Below are 23,834 nucleotides of genomic sequence, written 5' to 3' on the forward strand. Positions count from 1 at the left end.
ACAGGCTAGTTTGTTTTAATGATCTTTGTTATAAAAACAATGTTTTAATATATTTAACTGAAAGTATTTTATAAAGTAAGATTACTATATGGAGTTTTAAAAAAATAATTTATTCTTCTTACAGTGTTGTGGGTTATCTGGATATGTTTTTTCATCCCAGTGGTACTTGTTGGAATCATCCGATGCTGGAGCTGTCTGAGCTCAGCTGGTGTCCATGGTCCTCCATACATTTTCTCTCTCTGCATGATGTCTTATCTTTAAGGGCTGTTTATTGTTTTGGCTGCACCATGCATGCGGGATCTCATTTTCCGGACCAGGGATCAAGCCTGTGCCCCCTGCAGTGGAAGTTCAGAGTCCTAACCACTGGACCACTAGGGAAGTCCCACTATATGGACTTTTGTGTCAAACAGGGCTTCCTTTCTGACCTACATTTTCATTATCCTTTGGTTAGCTTCAATAATGACATTACTGCCAGGGTAGATACATCTTTCTAAATCATACAGTCCCCAATCACATGGAAAGGGTAAGTAGGAAGGGTTAGTGTTTGCTCATTCAAGTTGGAGGGAACAGGAAGACGTCACAGTGCATTGAGGATGAAGAAGTCATCTAACAAGCACTTAGTGAGGAGGAGTCTGAGCCAAGTGTCTATCCTGGCCGTCAGGAAGGATGACTGTGGCTGTGGGGCTCATGATGCTTACCCACCTGCAGGAAGGCGGGCTCTGAATAGGTAACTGCAAGCACTATTCAACCACGGTTGAACTTGTGCTAAAAAAAAAAAAGGATAGGGTATGTCATCTCTAAATTGGAATATTAGAACTGTATTCGTAAAGCTGCTTTCTTATTTGAGGTATTCTGCATATTATTTCTACTTTGTACATAATTCATTGCAGTGCTACTGGAAAGAAAATGAACGCTTCAATATAGATAATTTGATAATACATTGCTGATTTTAGAATAAATGCATACCAATGATAGCATATGTAAAAATTTCTAAAGTAAATGAAAAAATGACAAACATCTATGAAGCTGTAATGCAGATATATCACTGCTTACATTTTGACATATTTCCTTCAAGTCATATTTTTCCACACATTAATTATACATAGTTCACATCACACTATATATTTAATTATATATCCTTCCTTTTTCTACCGAAGATAATCATATGCACATTTCCTAGAAAATAAGAAAATGAGAAGGTGAAAGATATTCTGTTCATTTTATTCTTTACTTCCATAGAAGTGATCTGTTCTGCAATTGTTACATGTACTATCTCAGGGTCACTAATCTTACCATAAAACCAAATCAAATATATTTTACAATAGTAAGGGACACTTCATAGAAGCTGTGCTTTTCAAACGGGTACCCTAAGATGTGTTTCGTCCTTTGGGTTCTTTCTTTTCCAGACTTCCCAGAGTTTTCTCAGTAAAACGCCACCTTTTACAAGTTACTTCCCTTCTCCAGCGTGTGCAGTAGGCTGCCTTTAGATTGGGTTTTCCTGGTGGCTTATGGGTAGAGAAACTGCCTGCCAATGCAAGACACATAGGAGATGAGGGCTTCATCCCTGGGTCAGGAAGATCCCCTGGAGAAGGAAATGGCAACCATTCCAGTGTTCCTGCCTGGAAAATTCCATGGACAGAGGAGCCTGGCGGGCTACCGTCCGTGGGATTGCAAATAGTTGGGCAAGACTTGGCAACTGAACACAAAAGCGCACCTTTAGACTAACACCCAACTCCGTCCAGCATTAAAGGCCCCTCCGTGCCACGCTGCCTCCTTCACTCTCTCCAGCTTCTGGACAACGAGCTCCAGGCAGACCTCGGACGGCCAGTCAGCGTGCTCCCCACTTGGTGATTTCAGTGCCTTTTCTTCTCAATCTTCATTTTTAAAATTTATCTCAACCCTTTCCTTGCGGTCCTCACACATAGCTTCAATGCTTTCCCCTCCTCCCTATGACACTTCCTACTGTTGGCCCTATTCAATGTGGTTCTGAATCATATATTGCCTTTTACAACTTTCTCCAGTTGCTTGATTGGTGAATGTCTTTTTCGGATGTTGATCTCATCAAATTGCTCTAATCTAGGCAGGGTGGTGACTTCCACACCTGGACACCAGCGATCACTCTGTTATACCAGCTAACACCATGGGGCACATGCCATGTAAAGGATAGTATGTTAAGTACTTGACAGCCAGTAGCTCATTCAATCTTCAGAAAAGTCTGTGTCTTTTAGGAATGCTTTTGGCTGCAAACAAGGACCCAAGATGTCTCACAATGCCTAAACAATACAGATTTATTTATTATATAATATGACAATAACAACAAGAGAAAAAACCGGAGGTAGGTGCTTTCCAGCACTGGCTTAGGAACTCTGAGGTCAGGTTTCTGGCTTGGTATCTCTACAAGTCTTTCCACCTTCCCCGTGGTTGCCATATGGCTGTAGCATTTCCCGGTATCACATTGTCATACAACGCTGCTCAAAGTTGGGTAGGAGGGGGTGGTGTAGAGAACAAGGGGTTCTCTTCACATATCTCCCTCTTATCAGGAAGGAAAAAGTTCCCCAGATTTTCCCCAGCAGGCTTCTCCCACATCTCATTGACTAAAACTGTGCTATCTATCCACCCTCCAGATGAGCAACAACTAGATCCTTCTTCCCAAGATCAAGAAATCTCTGAATAATCCTAAAAATTAGCAAGAAAGACGTGAACAATGAGCTGCTCTTGCCTAGGCAAATACACAGTGCCAGCTGTGGGGCCCGTTAGGAAATGTAAGTGCAGAGAAGTTGAAGCCTTTGCATAAGATTACCCATCCCAGCATTGTTGCCTGGAGAATCCCCATGGACAGAGGAGCCCAGTGGGTTATAGTCCACAGGGTTTCAGAGTCAGACATGACTGAGTGACTAAGCACAAGGACAGGACATACAATTAGTAAATAGCATCTTTGTTGCTGTTTCATCATGAAGTTGCGTCCAACTATTTTGCAACCCCATGGACTGTAAGACCACCAGGCTCCTCTGTCTATGGGATTTCCCAGGCAAGAATTCTGGAATGGGTTGCCATTTCTTGCTCCACAGGATCTTCCTGACCCAGGAATCGAACCTGCTTCTCCTTCATAGGCAGGTGTATTCTTTACCGTCTGAGCCACCAGGGCTTCCCACTAAATGGCAGGAAGAGGATCCAAATCAAACTTTTGGAGTCTCTCAGAATCCACATCTTTGCTCATCACACTATAAGGTCTTTCTAGAGAGTTTTAGCATCTTATTAAATTCATCAAAAAATATTTAGTACTCACTTGATGCTCAGCACTGTTCTTGCTGCTAAAAGGGAATGAAATATATAATCTAGCTGGTGACAGAAGCTCAACCTAGATGAAACAGCTGGAACACACAAGGTTAATTAATTAATAATCATACATTTTTATGTTGCAGGTTCAACTTGAAGGGGTATGGTTCTATGTAGCAGAAACTCACCAAAGTTGGTAGAAGTCAGACTGGACACTATGGAGTGTGAATCAAATCTCACAGCCTTGGTTCAATGGAAATAAAAGTGACTAATGTTCTAGGTATTAATATGTTCACTTTTTTTCTTTCTTTTAAAAAAATTATTTATTTTAATTGGAGGCTAATTACTTTACAATATTGTAGTGGTTTTTGACATGAATACAGCCACATGATACATTGACATGAATCAGCCACAGGTGTACAAGTGTTCCCCATCCTGCATCCCCCTCCCCCTCCCTCCCCACCCCATTCCTCAGGGTCATCCCAGTGCACCAGCCCTGAGCACCCTGTCTCGTGCACCGAACCTGGACTGGCAATCTGTTTCACATATGATAATATACATGTTTCAATGCTACTCTCTCAAATCATCCCACCCTCACCTTCTCCCATAGAGTCCAAAAGACTGCTCTGTACATCTGTGTCTCTTTTGCTGTCTCGCATACAGAGTTATCGTTACCATCTTTCTAAATTCCATATATATGTGTTTGTTAGTATACTGTATTGGTGTTTTTCTTTCTGACTTACTTCACTGTATAATAGGCTCCAGTTTCATCCACCTCATTAGAACTGATTCAAATGTATTCTTTGTAATGGCTGAGTAATACTCCATTGTGTATATGTACCACAGCTTTCTTATCCATTCATCTGCTGATGGACATCTAGGTTGTTTCCATGTCCTGGCTATTATAAACAGTGCTGCAATGAACATTGGGGTACACGTGTCTCTTTCAATTCTGGTTTCCTCAGTGTGAATGCCCAGCACTGGGATTGCTGGGTCATATGGCAGTTCTATTTCCAGTTTTTAAAGGAATCTCCAGACTGTTCTCCATAGTGGCTGTACTAGTTTGCATTCCCACCAACAGTGTAAGAGGGTTCCCTTTTCTCCACACCCTCTCCAGCATTTATTGCTTGTAGACTTTTGGATAGCAGCCATTCTGACTGGCGTGAAATGATACCTTATTGTGGTTTTGATTTGCATTTCCCTGATAAGGAGTGATGTTGAGCATCTTTTCATGTTTGTTAGCCATCTGTATGTCTTCTTTGGAAAAATGTCTGTTTAGTTCTTTGGCCCATTTTTTGATTGGGTCGTTTATTTTTCTGGAATTGAGCTGCAGGAGCTGCTTGTATATTTTTGAGATTAATTCTTTGTCAGTTGCTTCATTTGCTATTATTTTCTCCCATTCTGAAGGCTGTCTTTTCACCTTGCTTATAGTTTCCTTCATTGTGGAAAAGCTTTTAAGTTTAATTAGGTACTGTTTGTTTATTTTTGCTTTTATTTCCATTACTCTGGGAGGGGGGGTCGTAGAGGATCCTGCTGTGAGAACACACTCACTATTGGCTTAGCAGACTGTTGTGCTGCCTGTGTGGTTAGACAACAGCTGAGCAAATCAGTTGCGGTGTCAGGGGTGCCCTTCAGGGGACTGAGCCTGAAACAGAGAGAGACCTCGGCACCAAGCGACAGCCCCACTGAATGCTCACTTAGAGAAGTGGCTGAGCCCCACTGAATGCTCATTTAGAGAAGTGGCTGAGCCCCACTGAATGCTCTCCGAGATGGGGAAGTGGCTGAGTGCCGAGGGATGTGAAAATGCATAAAAGGGTCAGTGCTGCCTGTGAGGTTTCTGTGGGCTAATGAAGAAACCGAGGATTTGAAAGGTCACCCTTGAAGTGAAATTTCAGCTCCTTTTCTTTATGTGACCTGCGATCTTCCAGAAATTAATAAACTGAATAATTTGGCTTTTGAAGGCCAGATTCTGAAGAACACACCTATCTCATGGCCCCTTTAATAATAATGAGGCATTTGGGATAAGTCTGGTGGTTCAGATGATAAAGAATCCGTCTGCAGTGCGGGAGACCTGGGTTCGATCCCTGGGTGGGGAAGAGCTACTGGAGAACGGAATGGCTACCCACTCCAGTATTCTTTCCTGGAGAATCCCATGGAAAGAGGAGCCTGGTGGTGTGTAGTCCATAGGGTCACAAAGAGTTGGACACAACTGAGTGACTAACACTTTGGGTTAAGTCAGTCCACTCCTTTTTGGCCAGAGACTCACATTAGCAAGAAGAGTTAAAGATAAGTCCGGCTCTGTGGACCACAGCCAAGCTAAGAAGCTCACACAGGGCTCAAACCTACAGGCTTGGTTTCAAGGACACTCCAGATTGTCAACACAGCTCTTCAAGAGGAGACATGGGGCTTGCGACACCAGCAGAGAAGAGGCATGTGCTTTTGCTTCTTTCCATCCTTATCCCTTTGGGCATTTCCTGTGCATAAAAGTTAAGTGTGCAGCTAGAGATGGTCATACTAGGTGAAGTAAGTCAGGAAAAGAAAGACTAATACCATACGGTATCACTTATATGTGGAATCTAGAATGTGATGTGAGCGAGCATCTCAAACAGACTCAGACCTAGTGATCAGACTAGTGGTCGCCACCCGGGAGAGAGGAGGGGCGGAGGGACGGTTGGGATTTCGATGCGGGCAGATGCAAACCGCTGCAGCTGGAGCCAGGCCTTACTGCGCAGCACAGGGAGGCACACCCCTCTCCAGGACAAGCCATCACGGTGCTTGTGTGTGCTCACTCGCGTCTGACTCTGGCTCCTCTGTCCGTAGGGTTTTCCAGGCAAGAATGCTGGAGCAGAGGGCGATTTCCTACTTCAGGGGATCTTTCTGATCCAGGGATCGAATCTACTATTAGTGTCCTGCATTGGCAGGAAGATTCTTTACCTCTAGTGACACCAGGGAAGCCCATGGTAGCAGAATATTAACAACAGCAACAACAACAACAACAACAACAACAACTTTGTATGTGTGTAAAGCTGAGTCACTTTGCTGTGCAGCAGAGATTGGGAGAACACTCTAAAATAACTGTACTTCAATAAAGAAGTAAAGTGAGAAGAAAATCATCTTTCAATGTGTTGCAAACACTTTTCAATAAGCTCTAACAATATGAACATTTAAAAACTCAGACTCTCTTTCATTGTGCATATCTTTTATCTGTTTTTATCAGATTCCTTTGGCTGTATCTAAAAATCTAGTGATTTTCAGAATCATGATTTCAACATCACAAATTCCAATTAACACCTTTAATTTACCCACTTAAAAATTAACTTAAAGTGCACAATGGCTTTTCACTGTTTAATTAAAGATAAGATTTATGTTCTAAAGAAACGGCGAATGGAATGTTCTTTGGGTTTATTTGTGACAGATTAGGGTGGAACCCAGAATTATTTAGGGAATTATAGCTTGAGAAAATGTAAGAGGGTTTAAAATAGAGAATTTATAAGGAAGAAAAGTGTATTTTTCTCCCCTGTTCCCAAAGAATTGTTTGGGGGCTGTCTAGATTCAAAAGAGAAAGGATTCCATTGCTTTTAAGTATTGCAAAAAGCTCCCAGGCTGTTCTTGTCAAAAGATACAAGAGACATTGTAGAATTTCTTACCAAGAGAGCAAGCTAAAGAGGGGACTGTTGAAACTGGGGCTGACAGATTTTAGCTAATTTTATTTTATTTTTAATTTTTTTTTAGATTTTAGCTAATTTTAACAGGCATGTGTAGGTATTGCTAAATTTTAAAGTTTCTGAATGATGTCATCTTCTTAAATGATGCCTTAGCAAACAAGCATTTCTATTCTAATGATGTCTTTCTGAGTAAAATGTTGAATCACTCAAAGGACACAGATAGATATAGAGAAAAAAAAATGCCACGTGGGAGGGGCAGAGCATTATAAAACCGGTCATTGCCATGTCTGAACTCTAGCAATGCTCAGAAGACCGTTTCCTGTCAGGAAGAGAAGAACCAGGTATTTCAGCCATTTCCATGTCTCTCTCTGGGAAATAGGGTTTTATTTTGCATACTGGTATTATTAATATAATGAAAATTAAACTGTGGGATGTTTTTAGAGGATGAGTAAAAGTTTAATGGTGTTTTCTTGTTTAGTTGCTTGTTTGAGAACATTTTGGTTCAAGATTTGAATTAAATTAAGTTATACATAATCTTAAATCTCAGAGATCAGAAGATGCTTATGTAACATTCACCAAACCCAAATGTACATTCTGGTTGTGATGTCAGTTTTACTGAACAGCTTAGAATGTGTGTACCCTTTACTAGTTCTTGTTTGGCACTGAATTTGATGAAAATATCTAGACCAATTAAAATGTATTTTTTTAGCAACTGAAAGTAATTTATAAATTGTACATAAATATGATAAAGACAAAAAGAGGACTCAGTTTTCATCTTAAACAGCCAGAAATAAAGCAGAAAACTGAGTGGTTCAGTTCAATGCCAGCATATACTGATTGAATTTAGTTTGATAATTGGTCAATTTGGTGAAAGAGGAAGAATAGCCCAGTTAGTTGCTGGATGGACTGAAGTAATAGTTCAATAAAGAATTTAATATCCCATAAGCAAATAATTATTCATTATGAAATAAATCAAATACAGAAAGCCTTTTAATTTTATGGGGAAATCTTGGCAATTTGGAACGGGGGATTTCCTTGAAGTTATTCTTTGCTCTGTGTCACTAATTTTTCTGATCAATTTCAAAATATTTACACTGTGTTGCTGCAAAAAAATTCACTTAAAAATGCTACAGCAAACTCAAATCTAGCGTTCGAGGCCAGTGAGCGGAGGGAGTGTGGCTGCGGGGCTGAGCTCTTTGTCGCCTGTGCCAAGCTTCAGTGGCATGCTTGTGAACTTGCGCTTTAGGAACCAACACAAACACCACAGAGGCCAGCCCACATGCGCTTTTCATCTGTTTGTTCTTATAAGATAATATCAGATGTTGGTTAGGAGTATAATATCTAGAAATTGTTGAAGTTGTGTAACTCACTCTAGTGTGAAGAAATCACAGCAGGTATTTCTTGTTCTGAGAGATTCTGATGTCACTCAGTGGCTTCGATTGTACGCGGTCTTAGGCAGATTCCCACTTAAATGCAGGGTGGACACGTGGTAGAGTCAGAAGACACCGTGTATATATACATATATGTATTATACAGTCATAGATTCTACAGACGGGAGCTTCCCAACCCTTATTTGAAAGGTCTGTCAGGACAGCACTGGAGCTGGGATTGGAAGCCAGTCTGCGCTTGGAAACCAGCTGTGCTATCGCCATCTTCATAGTTTCATCGGTATAACAAGAATTACTAGGTTTACCAGGCAAGTAATTATGCAAGGTAAATAAAACAGTGAGGCTGAAGGGATTTGGTAACTGTGATATAGACATCACACATTATTTTTTATGTTAAATGCAGTTAATTGCACCTATCTGAAAGATAGAATTTAGACTATTTTTAAAACAAGTAAATACATCTGGGGTGATTTAATTCTGTCCTTACTTTTTAATGTTTTTTTTTTTTTTTTTTAACAAAATAGTCACAGTCAACTCGACTTCTAACTTGGCATTAGAAACCCTCACTCTTTATTCGTCTTGACAAATTTTGCTAGTGTCAAAGTGACTGACTATTCAGGTCATTATAAAGAATTAGGTATAGGAGAAGCCTGCACTAACTAGTTAATTAATTAATTGGTCACATGATGCAGCTTGTGGGATCTTAATTCCCAAGCCAGGGATTGAGCCCATGCCCTCAGCAATGAAAGTTCTGAGCCTTAAGCACTGGACCACTAGGGAATTTGCAGGCTTAAGTTTATTTTTATAGCTCCAATTCTTTATTTTATTGCACACAATCGAGAAATATTTATGCTATTAATTCTCTGTTTTTGAAATGTTTTTGAGAGGAATAATTCATTATAAAGATGGTTTTAAAATTGAGAAGGAAGAGGAAACAAAGTTCTGAGTCATCCAGGTTAATCTAACCTCAGTGATGAAGCAAGAGAAAAAAAAAAAAACAGTGATTTTTCGAAACTTAAGCCTTCTAGTAGTATTACAAACCGGCTTCCTTCCTCTTTTTATTTCCTCTTTCTAGCATTTCTCAAACCAGTAACTGGCTGAAACTCTTACACGTAGTAGTTAAACATCAGCAGGTGAGGTGTGAGTGACATTGGACAGCGTGGGTTTCTGAAGCTTGAATCCTAGGCTTGAATCCCTGCATCATTACAAACTCTGTGACCTTATATATGTCTCAGGACATCAGGACGTAACCTATAGAATAAAGATCAGAATATGTACCTCACATTGATCCTGTGAATATTATATATTAAAGGAGACAAGAAGATATGAGAGAGTTTTGGGGATATGTTTTCTTTAATTTACTATTTTGTCTTGATAAAATACAATTGGGTGGTATCTTGCATGAGAAATTTTGATACAAGTAGCAATCATTTTCTTCAAGAGAAATGTTTGTGAACCGAGTGTTCAGGTGTCAGCCCTGGACTGGGGAGATGTGAGCCTGGGAGGCCCCACCGAGGGAGCCCAAGGCTGTAGAGAGCCTCCTGCAGGGCCTCCCCCAGCGGCTCCCCAGCCACCGTCCCCAGAAGGCTTCTGTGGAATGATGAGTGTCAGCGTAGCTTGGTACATTTATAGATTCTGGTAATTGCAGGGTGTGTTTGAAGCCATTGTGAAAATGTAAGATATAGTCTGTTGGCAAGAACCAGCAGGTACCCACCCACACCCGGGTGTGTCCAAGCGTTTGGCTGCTGCGAGTCTTAGGTCACGGTAGGTGTGACTGTCAGTTATCTTCAGATGGTGGATGGGGTGTGTGTGTTCGTGTGTGTGTGTGTGTGTGTGTGTGTGTGTGTGTGTGTGAGCTCCATAAATCCAGGACCACTCCTGCAGAGGGACCTGGTGTTGGCTGCCCTGCTAGGGGTGGTGGGAGGAGGGGGCCTTTCCAGCATCTCCAGCAATGAGCTGCTCAGCACAGGGGGTGCTTTGGTAGAAAGGCTGTGGTGTGTGAGTGAGTGGAGGGGGTGTAGGAACGGGAGATAGGGCGGTGTGAAATGCTCACTCTCAAAAGGTGAGTCTAAGCCACTTCTAGAAAGGAGTTTGGCCATCTCTGCTGGGGCCAGCAAGAGTCTGTGTGCACGTGGCTTGCATTTGGGTGCGTGTGTGTTTCCCTCTGGTGTGTGTGATGGTGACGGTTTAGTCACTAATCATGTCCATGGACTCTCGCGACCCTGCGGACTGCAGCCCACCAGGCTCCTCTGCCCACGGGATTTCCCAGGGCAGTATTCCCAGAATACTGGAGTGGGTGGCCATTTCCTTCTCCAGGGATCTTCCCGACCCAGGGATCAAACGTGGGCTTCCTGCACTGCAGGTCGTCTTCTGCATTGCAGGTGGATTCTTTTCTGACTGAGCCACCAGGGGAAGTCCTAGTGTGTGTATCTGTGTGTCTGTACATGTGACGTGTGTCTGTAGGTACAACACAGAGGCTGAGAGTGTGACCCTGAAGGCCACCCACCCACCCGGCTTCAATTTCCAGTCCTGTCCCTTACAGTTGAGTGACAGGGGTCATTTTTCTGATTCTCTCTGGGGAGTAGATTTTTCCTTTGTAGGCACAAGAATAGCAGTGCCTTCCTCACAGGGCTTGTGTGAGGACTGACTGGTTTAGTACAGGGGAGAGGCTGAACACAGCATCTGTTACACAGGAAGAATCCGGTAAGGGCCACTCACTGCTACTGCGGCCATTATACTTAGTACGAGGTGGAGTGTCACCAGGCACCCCAGGACTGCTCCCTCTATCTCAGGATCAGCTGCGTCACTTGCAGGACCCAGTGCAAAAGGGAAATGCAGGGAGGGCCCTTTGTATAAAATTATTAAGGAATTGCCGGGTTGTGACCGCAGTGCACTGCGCCGAGAGTGGAACCTTTAGTGGCTGCACAGGTCGCAGGGTCACGATGCTGCGGGCCCTGTTTAGTTAAAGGAGAACAGAGAGGGACCCCCTGCCCTGTGCAGGGTGCAGCCTGAGCTACGCCGCTGACATCCCTCAAAAGGTTGAGTCATCTTTTAGAGCTGTTGCTTTGCCTCGTTTTCCCTCCAGATTGAGACAATGGAAGAACTTTATGTGGCAAACACAATCTTCGCCCTCAATTTCTTCAAGCACCTGGCAAATACAAGTGCTGACACCCAGAATCTCCTCTTCTGTCCCTGGAGCATCTCCGTCACCATGGCCATGGTCTACCTGGGCGCCCGGGGCAGTACTGCAGACCAGATAGCCCAGGTGAGTTTCCCCAGGGTTCCCAGCTGGGACTGAAGGGCTCCTGACCCGAACTGCAGGACTGCTCTGGTTATATGCTTGCAGCGTCTGGACTGTAACAAAGTCCGCAGCTAGTGGGGTTAGTTCCCCCACCAGGGATCGAACCCATGCCCTCAGCAGTCATCACAAGCCACCGCAACACAAGTTACTCAGACTCGAATGCATGGAAGAGCCAAACCATGAGAACCCTCAGTGGTGGGTGCAGTAGGAGGGTTATCAGTTTTCTTATCCTGCCACGCTAGAAACAGTTAATAATGACTATATCTGACATCTGATAATGTTCATATTTCTCAGAAGGTTTGTCTGCTTTATCTCTTACTGGTTTTAAGAGCATCAGTGACAGGTGGGCAGTGGGGCTGAAGCACCTTTCCCTGGGTTCCTCTGGTTTCTGCTGTCTCATCTCAGGCTCTTTCCATCTATGTGAAGAATTCCTAGTAGTGGTTTTAAGAGCGTGCCATGAGGAGGAAAAACCGTCCCAGAGCTTGGTCTCTGCACTCTGGGGGAGGCACCGAGAGCAACACAACTTCGGAGGGCCTCAGCCAACACTCTCCGCCCCATGAGCTCATGCCAACAAAACGGGGCTGACGGCATGGCCAGTCTTCACAGTCAAGGTGGTCAGGGGGGCCCGGCACTGGGGGGCCCTTCTGCCAGGGCCCCTGGCTGCCTTCCTTGGTGAATGGACACCAGCTCAGTCAGGGGCCCCTCTCACTGGGTCAGGGACTGTGGAAATACATTGGCCTGCTTCACTTGTACACAGCAGTCATCCTCTGGGATGAATGTGGTGCTATTAAAGCTCACACGATCTTGTCTTCCCTGGGTCCGTGAGCAGACGAGGTAATCATGTCGTCACAATTCTTCCCTAGTCCCGTGTGTACAGACGTCAGCACTGAGTGCTGGGCGTCCAGGCTCTGCTTCTCACAAGTGTGGACGCTGTCCTCAGTCACACCGGAGTTTCCCGGGAGAATCGCACCTGAGCGTGTGAGTACCGGGAGATGGGCAGTCTTCCAGGTACTCGGTGACCCACTTGAGGCGGGCCTTGTTTGGAGTGGCTCACTCAGAGCATTAGCCAATCTCACCGCAGGAGGAAAAGGGCTGGGAGCTTCTCTGTGGCAGTTTGAACATCAAGACTCACAGCAAAGCCCAGTTGCTCAACTCTCTGATACCAGCCACATTTTGCAAAACTCCTTTCCCTTTATTTTCTTTGCCTTGAAAAAAAAAAAAAAGGCAGTGAATCCATTAAAAACTTCAGAAAACATCAAGGACTTCAGGTTTATTTTTATTTAGTTTTTGGCTGTGCTGTGTGGAATGTTAATTCCCTTCGCCCTGCACTGGAAGCATGGGTCTTAGCCACGGGACCTCCAGGGAAGTCTCCATTTTTCAAATGTAAAGGGATCAGAAGCGATTTTTTTTTTTTTTTGAGGACAGATGCCAAACAAAATGCTCTAGGTGCTAAAGAGAAAATCTTGATTTTGCTACCAGAGGAAAATAGCTTATTTGTCACTCATGGTACAACTCAGCTTTTCTGTGTTTGGAAAGTATTTTCTGCATGTGGGACAAGAATTTTATATACAGCAGTTTTCTTGTAATTCTGCCACATGGGAAGATTATAAAATTCAAAGGCAAATTGGCTTAATTCTCTACCAAAAAAAAGAGGAGACGCTTTTTGGTTTGGACGTGGAAGCCTAGACTTTGGGGACAGACCTGCCTGTCTTTGGTTGGTGGTTTTGCCACTTACTAGGCGTGTAAATGAAGCCATTTAAATGCTCTGAGCCTCAGCTTTCTTATTTTTTATTTTATAAGAACAACTTTGTTGAGATATAATTCACATTTCATAAAATTCACCCATCTAAAGTTTACAATTCAGTAGCTCTTAGTATATTCACAAGGGCTGTGCAGCCACCACCACGGTCCAACTTTAAAGTATCTTCTTCCCCAAAGGGGGTCTGTGTGGTCTGTGGCTATACCGCCCTGAACCCTCCCAATCCTGGAAGCTAAGCAGGTCTGGGCCTGGTTCATACTTGGATGGGAGACATTCTGTGCCCCCAAACTATATTAATTTGATCACACGTAATGCGGATTGGTAACCACCTATTTTGTGCAATAGTTGCAGACCTCTCGAATACCATTTGATAACTCAAAAGAGTCTAGTAGTAACTTTCTTATTTTTAAAATGTAAGTGAAAATGTGTATTGGTCAAGATGAGTATGAAGATTAGAGTTAACAGGAGAGGCATGTGGTGGAACTAACTGTTTTCATAGCTGATACTTACAGTGCCCCAGCCAGGCACCTTGCTGAGAACGTTTTATGAATTTATCCACAGAATACAAAATCCTGTGAGGTAGGTGCTCTGATTGTCTTATTCACTTTATAGATGAGAAAATCAGGGCAGGAAGAGGCTGCCCACACTTGGGAACTGGTGTAGCTGGTAAGGCTGGAACGGTTGTAGTGGAAAAAAAGAGCAAATAGAATAAATAGATACTCTCTTACAAAGCACAGGCCATGTGAGATTTGCAGGAGTATTTTCACCCAGCTCTTTCTTTTAGGATAAGGCCACTGACCGGCCTGGGCCAGGCCAGCTCTCTGGGCAGGGTGCCTGCCTCAGCCTGGCTCAGGAGCGTGACACACCACCCACCCCCCCACCTGCAAGGACTCTCGTCATGCCTCGAGTGGGCTTCAGTGCTGCCCAGAGGCCCCGACTTATGGGTCAGCTTCCTCAAATGGTGGGACCACCAGGGAAGCTCTTACACGAAGTATTCCTCCCTTTTACACTGTCAGTCAGACTGATTTTCGGAGAGTATTAGGTAAGAACTTACAATATATGATCTGAAGAGCAGAGAAAGACCCCAGAGATCCTAACACCTCTCCTTCCAGCCTAGAAATCCACCATCTGCTGGGTAAGGTTGCCTTCCCTCCCTTGGCAGAGCCTCCACCATCAATGCTTTACCAATAAGTTCCTCCCTGCCTGGGGCCCCATGGCGCTGGGACCCAGAGGATGCTGGAGGTAGGGGTGGGTGGGTGTCAGGGCCAAGTGGAGGAGTCTGCTGTACTGGGGGAGGGGGCTTGAGGCACCTTCCAGGGCCAGGCTGCACCTGCCAGCTTCACTGTTAGCTGGACCTGCCACTTTCACCATAAAGAAACTCACACTGGGATGCAAGGGGACCTGGGTCTGATCCCTGGTCGGGGAACATGTGGAAACTAAAGATCTTGCATGCTGCAACTAAAGATGCTGCCTGCCTCAACCAAGCCTGTGGGCAGCTGAATACACAAATGAAAATAAATACTTTAAAAAAGGAATTCATATTGTCATCTGACCCCTGCCATCTTCCCCCAACATGGACAGAAGTGAGGGATTTCTTTGTGTGTAAATGATGTATGTGCAAATGCTTTAGGTGACCCTTGGCAATACTGGGCACCCTGTTTTTGTGCTTAAGCTAGCTGTGGCTGCTAGTTGTTAACAGTCTAGAAGGGTATAATGTGTAAGGCCACTCAGCGGAGAGATACAAGGTCAGGAGTTAACCTTACTACTTCCTTCAAAATACTGGGATGTTTTCAAGGAAGTTTATGAGTTGGGTGATAATTTAGATAATTAAATCAAAAGGTTATAAATCATCTCATTATATATATTTTGTTAAAATGGCCACAGTTTGAATTAGTATAAAATAACTCATGCTAATTCCCATGAAGGGAATGTCACTGACCGACACATATTATACTTAAAGAGCATCTGTGCTTGCTGCCCAGACATAAAGGCAAGGAACTTGACGTAGGACCACTAAGAGGTACTCGACAGCTGTTGGTTTAGAAGCTAAATAATGCAGCTGAAAAACGTGCCTAATTTTCCCGAATTCCGGTTGTAGGTGCTTCAGTTTAGCCACGCTGGAGTCCACAGAGGTGCCCCAGCGACCCCACGGAGCCTCAGCAGCTGTGATTTCTCACAGCAGACCCAGAGGGGCGCCTGTCCTGATGCTATTTTGCAGGTATCTGACTCATCCTTTCCTAGTTCTTTCGTATTTTGTTTTCAGAAAATTCTTGTCTTAAAGTCACAATATTAGGGAAGGAACCTAGTACAACTTCTACCTTTCATAGGAAGGAAACTAAGACTCCCAGTCCTTGAGCAAATATCTTACAGTCACTCTCATAGGGAAGGACAGAGCTGGGGTGGAATCCGTTTTTTGGCTTCCAGGTCAAGACTGTAAATTCTCTCACATTACTCTGCCATTAGTTGGGTTTGTATAATTTATTCTAAAGCCACAGTGGAGACTCCTACAACACACGTGTGTGAATGCAGTCCAGAGTAAGGGGTGGCAGGTCATTGAGGAGTGGAGGTGGCCAGGCCTGGTGACTTCAGAAGAGGTCACTGGCCTTCCTGTGTCCTTCGTCTCCTCTCTCCCATCTATCTAGCGCTCCCCCGAGGCTCAGTGGTGAAGAGTCTCAGGAGACGCAGGTTCAGTCCCTGGATAAGATGATTCCCCAGAGTAGGAAATGGCAACCCGCTCCAGTACTCTTGCCTGAAACATCCCATGGACAGAGGAGCTTGGCGGGCTAAGTCCAAAGAGTCGCAAAGAGTTGGACACGGCTGGGCGACTGAGCACAAACGCACATCTCCGTCCCTCCCTCCCTCCCTGCGGTCGTCACTGTGATCCTCAGCCACTGTCCATCTGTCTATCTTCCTTCTCTCTCCTGGTCTGTCGATCTGTCATCATCATTATTAACAATGGAACGACGCCAATCTATCCACCTGTTGTGATCATCGTCTACTCTTTATCTACCCTCCATTCATCTCATCAGCCTCGAGCCAGCATCTTTCCCCAGTGCTCCACTTCCTTAAACACCGCTCAGCTACATTTAGGAGCCTGGTGTAGATGGGCTCCTGTTGGTAAATAACATCCACAGTCACACCCTGATTTAGGTCCTCTCACAGGTTAGGAACGCCAATGCTCTATCTACCTGTCACTGAGGGAATTACAGACTCAAGACGAGGACGAGAGGGCTTCTTCAAAAGGCGACTCTGTCAGGCCTGAGTGGACAGCTGATGGCCCATCTTCAGGGCTCTGGCCTCAATCTCACCCAGCCTCTGCTGTGACTAAGCCCCTGTCTGTCATCATGCTCGCAAACTTCAGCTTGGGGATTGGGATTCCCCTCGATTTTAAGTTTTCTAAACTCCAGATTCCATTGCACAGACTACCCCTTAACTATGCCAAGGGGCTTGTAGAAATTCTGTAAACTTTTAGAAGAGCATTTCTAAGGTAACATTTTAATATAATAAAAGTTGCTTAGAGACTATAGCTTAGGTAAGTATCAAAGGAGCCTGAATTTTTCTAGGATCTCAGTTCTGTTACAGTTAAATCCAATCCTATGGGCACAGAAAAATCTGAAACAAGTAAAAAATTATCTGAAAAATTTTAATGTACTATATCCATATCAACATTATTTCCTGAGTTACTTCTAAAGTGCCAGAAAAAAGTATATTGTAATACAGCATTTTATTGATATCCTAGAAAAAATACTATTGCTTAAGAAATATCTTGTTTAGAAGTCCTGAGTTGTATAAAATGAATCTCTCCTTTCCTTTTAAGGCGCAAGCTGCAGGGGTAATCCATTCAGCCTTCCATTCTCTCAGCAACGCCATCAACGTGTCCACAGGGGAGTATTTATTGGAAAGTGCCAATAAACTGTTTGGAGAGAAATCTGCAAGGTTCAAGGAAGTGAGTGAAACCTGTGATCTAAATGGCAGGGTCCCAAACTTGCAACAAGGTCACTTTCAAAGCTGTTTTCTCTGATTCATTCCCAGAGGGTCAGAATTCCACTAGGCTCACAAGGCTCCCCGAGGCCATGGGACGTGATCCAACACAGTCATGCTTATGTTCCCTCCGTGGGTGCTTCCTGTTTCTGCTGTAAAAACCCCACATGGAAAGTCATAAGTCAGGAGGTGCGCACAGGTGTTCCCAGAACCACTAACCCCACGCCCAGCCTCTCGCTCTGCATTCAGTGTTCGTTGTACAGAGCGAGAAGGAGAACAGAGGCCATTGGGACTGGACTGGGGGGGGGGCGGTCAAGAGAGCACACAATCAGCCCCCAGCCAACCTCCCCCTACTCTGCTTCAGGCTCCCAGTCTTGACAGGAAACCTGCAATCTACAAACGCACCACAGATGGTTGGATATCCCAGAGGAGGGCATGGCAGCCCACTCCAGTATTCTTGGCTGGAGAGTCCCATGGACAGAGGAGCCTGGCGGGCTACAGTCCATGGGGTCACAAAGAGTCGGACACAACTGAGCAGCTAACACTTTCACTTGTTGGGTATATATTCTAAGTAATCTTGTCATTATTTTTTCGCTTTAAAGGAATACATGGAACTCTCTGAGAAATATTACTCTACAGAACCGCAGGCGGTCGACTTCCTAGAATGTGCAGAAGATGCCAGAAAAAAGATTAATTCCTGGGTCAAGACTCAAACCAAAGGTAAAATCAAGAAATAGTTTCTGCTCTTCCTTCCATGTAGAAAACTCTGATGTGTGTGTGTTTTAAAATCCTTGGACTTTGCCCTTACTCCTAACCTTAGTTATTTTGGCTAATATAACCTGATTCTTGTTGAGCTTTGTGGTGTTTGAAGTGAGAAAAAAATAATCAAGGTCTATTAATAGAAGATATATATTCAGTACTTCAATAATTTGGTTTGGATTATTACCAAATAGAATGTAAGAAGAGGCAGACCTTTGCTAATTTAGGAAATATCAGTGTTGAAATAATTGTGACTTTATGCACACTGCAAACAAAAACAAAGGAAAAAGGAACAATATCCAACTGAGCAATTGGCACGAGAAAACGGGCAACGGAAAAGGGAGGGATCATAGAACTTTAGCTCCCCTCCTGTTTCCCCGTCCAGAGTCAGCGTGCTGTCCGGTTCTGTCAGTCCCTTCTTTATCTCCCGTTAACCGTCTAAGCTGCCTCCGCCTTTACCATGCGTGTCCTCAGTTCCTGACTGACTCATCCAAGATCCCACTATCTTTTCGTGGAGCAGCTGGGGTTTCCTCTTCTTCTGAGCCTTAGTCTAATTCTGAAATTCTTCAAATTAACATTTGAAGAGTTTGATAATGCAGAAAACTTATTTTCACGTATTTCCTATGCTTGTTTATTTACTTTAAAATACATTTTTATCTGGCGTGTTGGGTCACAGTTGTGGCATATGAAATCTAGTCGCCTGACCAGGGATTGAACCTGGGCCCCCAGCGTAGGCGACATGGAATCGGAGCCCCTGGGCTACTAGGGAAGTCCCTGCCTCCTGTGTTTAAAACATTGTTTCAGACCATAGTATGCTACCCTCGTTTCTTAGCTACCATCATAGAAAAAGCACTTGTATTACGTTCTGTAGAATTGAAAAAAGAATTATTGTTCCTCTAAAAACAGTTGGCCTACTTTAGTTCTTCATTTCCAGATTTTTAAATTACTGCTCTGAAAGATTGATGCACCACTGACAAAAAGGAAGCAGAGAAAGTGAAGATTTAACAAAAAATGAAGTCAAAGGAGATTGCAAAATCAAAGAGACGCATGAAAGCTTTGCTCTTTTGAGAACAGCAAGAATCTCTCTTCTTTCTAAGCGTTTGTGGTGAATGGCTACAAATCAATCAGTGAAATTGCAAAAATGCCAAATAGTCATTTAGATTGATTATTTTACCAATTTTTATAGTAATTTGAGAAAGATTTCTTTTTTCCTTGTTATGATCAAATATTATGTGTGACAAAGTTAAATAAAGTCCCAGTAGGTTTCCAAGTAGTGACCAGGAGTTTTATTCGCTAGGGGTTTTACTGATGAAGATATTGAATAGCTATACTGAAACTGGTCAGACTACAGTGACCGTTTTGCTTGAGTCCTGTATCTGTCAGCAGAAATGGAAGATGGTGGGATTCTGACCAGCTCTCAAGCATTATGACCTTGGAAAGGTCACTAATATCTCACTATGGTGCCCGTTTGTGCTGTTGTTCAGCTGCTAAGTCATGTCCGACTCTTTGCCACCCCACGAACTGCAGCAAGCCAGGCTTCCCTGTCCTTCACTATCTCCTGCAGTCTACTCAAACTCATGTCCATTGAGTCAGTGATGCCATCCAACCATCTCATCCTCTGCTGCCGCCTTCTCCTCTTGCTCTCAGTCTTCCCAGCATCAGGGTCTTTTCCAATGAGTTGACTCTTCCCAGCAGGTGGCCAAAGTGCTGGAGCTTCAGCTTCAGCTTCAGCATCAGTCCTTCCAATGAATATTCAAGGTTGACTTCCTATTTGTGTAAAATGACACTAATAGTGCTCCCTTCCTAGAATGGTTGTGAGGAGTAAATAGAATAATGTGGTTGAAATACAGCAGAGCAGGTATTCACTATAAATGGGCTGTTTCTTAAATAGACTTAAAAAAAAATCACAGTCAGATATCATCACTCCTGGGAACTTTCCTGGACTCGGTCATTCATTCCCTTCTCTGCGCTGTTGCAGTTCTCTGCATTATTCAGCTCTCTTGATAGAACTCACCGCACTTTCTTTCCGGAATGACTTAGAATGTCTCTTCCAGTATTCCAAGCCCGCCCCGCCCCCAGGACAGTTTTTCCTTTATTACTTCATGGATCTGTGCTAGTCCTGATGTAGGTGTAGCGCAACTTCCAAAGCACTGGTTTTGGATGAGTCAGTGAGTTAGACCTACGGGCTGTCTACAGCAGATCCAGAAGGGGCCTACTGACATGCTGGGGAAGCGCACTATTAAATGCCGTGGCAGCGCCAGCCACTCAGCCATGCCTGACTCTTCGCGATCCCATGGACTGTAGCCGGCCAGGCTCCTCTGCCCATGAAACTCTCCAGGCAAGAAGACTGGAGTGGGTTGCAATTCTCTTCTCCAAGGGATCTTTGCCACCCAGGGACTGAACTCGGGTCTTCTGCATTGGCTGGCAGATTCTTTACCATCTGAGCTACAGGGACGCCCATTATATTCCTTAAGTCTCTTTTTCACTCCCATCTGAATGAACTAACTTCATATAACTGTAAAACCTTGAGAAAACAGTATAAAAGGAATTTAAAAATTTCTGGGACTTCTCTGGCAGTCCAGGGGTTAAGACTCTGTGCTCTCAAAGCAAGGGATGCAGGTTCAGTTCTTTGTCAGAGGACTAAGATCCTGCATGCAGCACAAAGAGAAAAAAAATAAAAGAAACTTAAAAATTTTTTCCAAGTCTGCTAGCAATTCTAAATCTTAGTTACATTACTTCTTCATTTGCTCTTGAATTTCGCAAACCTGAAAAAATTTTACTCATGTTTTAAATAAATTAAGAGAAAAATTTGAATGTGAATATCAACATCTCTGCAGTTTGATAAATGTGGATGTCAAGCTTGGTGGTGACTGAAAAGATTCAAGAAATCATAACGACTTCATAGTTGTTGATCATGAAACCTAAGCATATATCATATTTTCTGTAGGCAAAATCCCAAACTTGTTACCTGAAGGTTATGTTGATGCAGACACCAAGATGGTCCTGGTGAATGCTATCTACTTCAAAGGAAGATGGAAGACTCCATTTCAGAAGAAACTAAAGGGGCTTTATCCTTTCCGTGTGAACTCGGTATGAGACAACGACAACAAAACAGATTTTCTTAATATATATTTTAGGGTCTTTGACAAAATAGAAAAAGAGAAATTGGGACCACTCATTGATACCCAAACATGATTTGCTATTAATAGTTATAAGTTATATACACTGGATAGTTGATTGACTCTTTCAGGTTACTGAATAGCACTTGGTAGTTTTCTTAGAGGTCATATGAGTAATGGTAAAGACCATGGGCTTTATAATTACACAATCTTGGACTTATACGTAGGCTGTACCAACTATGATGTTACTTGTGGTTCATGCACTCCTTTTTTCGATGATAATATCCAACTCAAAATGTTGTCATAAAGATTCAACGAGATTTTGCAGAGTTCTTGACCCCTAGGAGGTCCTGAACAAATGTTTTAGTGTTTAATTATAATTATCCATTTTATTACTAATGGGTATAATCTTGAAAGAACAAAATAGGTTAGAGCCACTGTGAGAGTATACAAATAATAAATTTTTATTTTTTAAAATATATTTTGACTTTTTAAGACAAATTTCAAAACAAATTTTTAATGAAAAAAATCTATTTCTTTAGCAGGAAAGCAGAACCCATTCTCTTTTATGTCTGACTGTAAATTTTTTGACATCTTACTATCAACTTTCATATTTTACTTTTTAATTACTTTAGACTCAGCGCAAATCAGTAGAGATGATGTTCCTGCACGAAAAGCTAAACATTGGATACATAGCAGACCTGAAGGTCCAGATTCTAGAACTCCCATATGCTGGAGAGGTCAGTATGTTCCTGCTGCTTCCAGATGGAATTGCTGAGTCCTCCACCGGCTTGGAGTTGGTAAGAATTCCAGCTTACGTTGTTTTAAACTCCTGGGGCTAAACGCGCCTTTGCATGTCTGCTGCTGCTGCTGTTCTTTAGTCGCTAAATCATGTCCGACTCTTTGAGACCCCCTGGACTGTAGCCCACCATACTCCTCTGTCCATGAGATTTCCCAGGCAAGATTGCTGGAGCAGGTTGCCATTCCCTCTCCAGGGGATCTTCCTGACCCAAGGATCAAACCCACGTCTCCTGCATTGGCAGGTGGAATTTTTTTTATCACTGAGTCACCTGGGAAGCCTTTGCACATGCCTACATCTGAGGAAATGGTGTGTAGTTTGAATATGCGAACTTGTTTGAGATGAATTGTTCCAGGTTTCCCGGTCATTCAGAAGCCTTAAACACATCTCATATATGCTATCTTGCAAAATTTTTACCTAACTATTAAATTTTACTTTAATATAGTAAAGTCATTGGTTGTCAACATTAGAGGTTGTTGTCCTTCTCTGCTAAGCACTCAGTGGTTTTATGTTTTGGATTCATAGCTGGAGAGTGAAATCACCCATGACAAACTCAGCAAGTGGCTCAGCGAGGACACCATGGGTGAGGATGATGTGGAGGTATACATCCCCAAGTTCAAACTGGAAGAGCGTTATGGACTCAAGACCATTCTCACGAGCATGGGCATGGGCGATGCCTTCAGCCAAGGCCGAGCCAATTTCTCAGGCATGTCAGAAAAGAATGACCTGTTTCTGTCTGAAGTGTTCCATCAAGCTTCTGTGGATGTGAACGAGGAGGGCACTGAGGCTGCTGCCGGCACTGGGGCCATCGTAACAGGGAGAACAGGCCATGGAGGCCCGCAGTTTGTGGCAGACCATCCTTTCCTCTTCCTTATCATGCACAAGATAACCAAGAGCATTCTCTTTTGGGGCAGATTTGCATCACCCTAAATTGAAAGTTTCCGTTTCTGCACAGAAATTTGTAATATGAGGTATAAGCCTCAGGAGTTCTGCAAGTGCCAAAGCTTTAGAGGCCTCCGCGTGTTTCTGCCTTTCTGAGCTTCTATCCCACAATAACTAGGAACACAGACATGGTGTGGCGTCTGTCAATCACAACATCGCCCCCCCCCCGCCATTAATCGTTTGGCCCCCTAAAATGGGATGATCTCTCATTTAGCTCTTTCTTACTCTCAGTTTATTTTATAGCATTAACCTTTACTGTATTATTTATTGTTTTATATACTTTTTTAAAAATTATGGTCACTGTCTACTGTAGCTGATACATTTACAGAAGCCGGTCATCACTTATTCTTCTTTCTCAGGAAATATATGTATTTGTGGGCGTCCCTGGTGGCTCAGAGGGTGAAGAATCCACCTGCAATGCAGGATACCTGAGTTCAGTCCCTGGGTCAGGAAGATCTCCTGGAGAAGGGAATGGCTACCCACTTCAGTGCTCTTGCCTGGGGAATTCCATGGACAGAGGAGCCTAGCAGGCTACAGTCCATGGGGTTGCAACAAGTGAGGCATGACTTAGTGACTAAGCATGTAGGCATATGTATTTGTTCTTATAATGAAGGATAAGTAGGTGGCCTTCCATGCCCTTTTGTAGGAGAGACCTAGAAGAAAGCATTGAACAGCAGGGAAATGTATACTGCATGCATTTCTAGCGCTATGTATCCCATGCACGTGGCTGTAACTTACATAAGGTTGCAAAAATATAGAAAATAAACCTATTTTCACAAACCATCTATTTGTTTACATTCTATTAGGTCTTTAGATTACAAGATCTGGCTGTCTTGTCTCTCAGA

The 23,834-nt window shown here is 43.4% G+C and overlaps 1 protein-coding gene across 4 annotated transcripts; it reads left to right on the forward strand.

Moving 5' to 3' along the window:
* The first annotated feature begins 7,237 nt into the window (after nt 1–7,237).
* LOC101105044 (plasminogen activator inhibitor 2) lies at nt 7,238–23,772 on the forward strand. 4 transcript variants are annotated; one of them, XM_042239197.2, is made up of 10 exons: nt 7,238–7,282; nt 8,484–8,654; nt 11,415–11,594; nt 15,488–15,607; nt 17,207–17,335; nt 17,422–17,559; nt 17,973–18,090; nt 21,077–21,219; nt 21,884–22,048; nt 22,573–23,772. In XM_042239197.2, exons 3-10 carry the CDS (start codon nt 11,424–11,426, stop codon nt 22,975–22,977), a joined length of 1,389 nt encoding a protein of 462 aa, XP_042095131.1. In that variant the 5' UTR covers nt 7,238–7,282; nt 8,484–8,654; nt 11,415–11,423; the 3' UTR covers nt 22,978–23,772. The 4 variants fall into 4 exon arrangements, with proteins under 4 accessions (XP_042095131.1, XP_042095130.1, XP_042095133.1 ...); XM_042239196.2 differs by having other exon boundaries at nt 8,484–8,637; XM_042239199.2 differs by having other exon boundaries at nt 8,493–8,637.
* Nucleotides 23,773–23,834: the final 62 nt, after the last annotated feature.

The sequence above is a fragment of the Ovis aries genome, chromosome 23 (genome assembly GCF_016772045.2).
Source record: "Ovis aries strain OAR_USU_Benz2616 breed Rambouillet chromosome 23, ARS-UI_Ramb_v3.0, whole genome shotgun sequence".
Classification (NCBI taxonomy): Eukaryota; Metazoa; Chordata; class Mammalia; order Artiodactyla; family Bovidae; genus Ovis; species Ovis aries.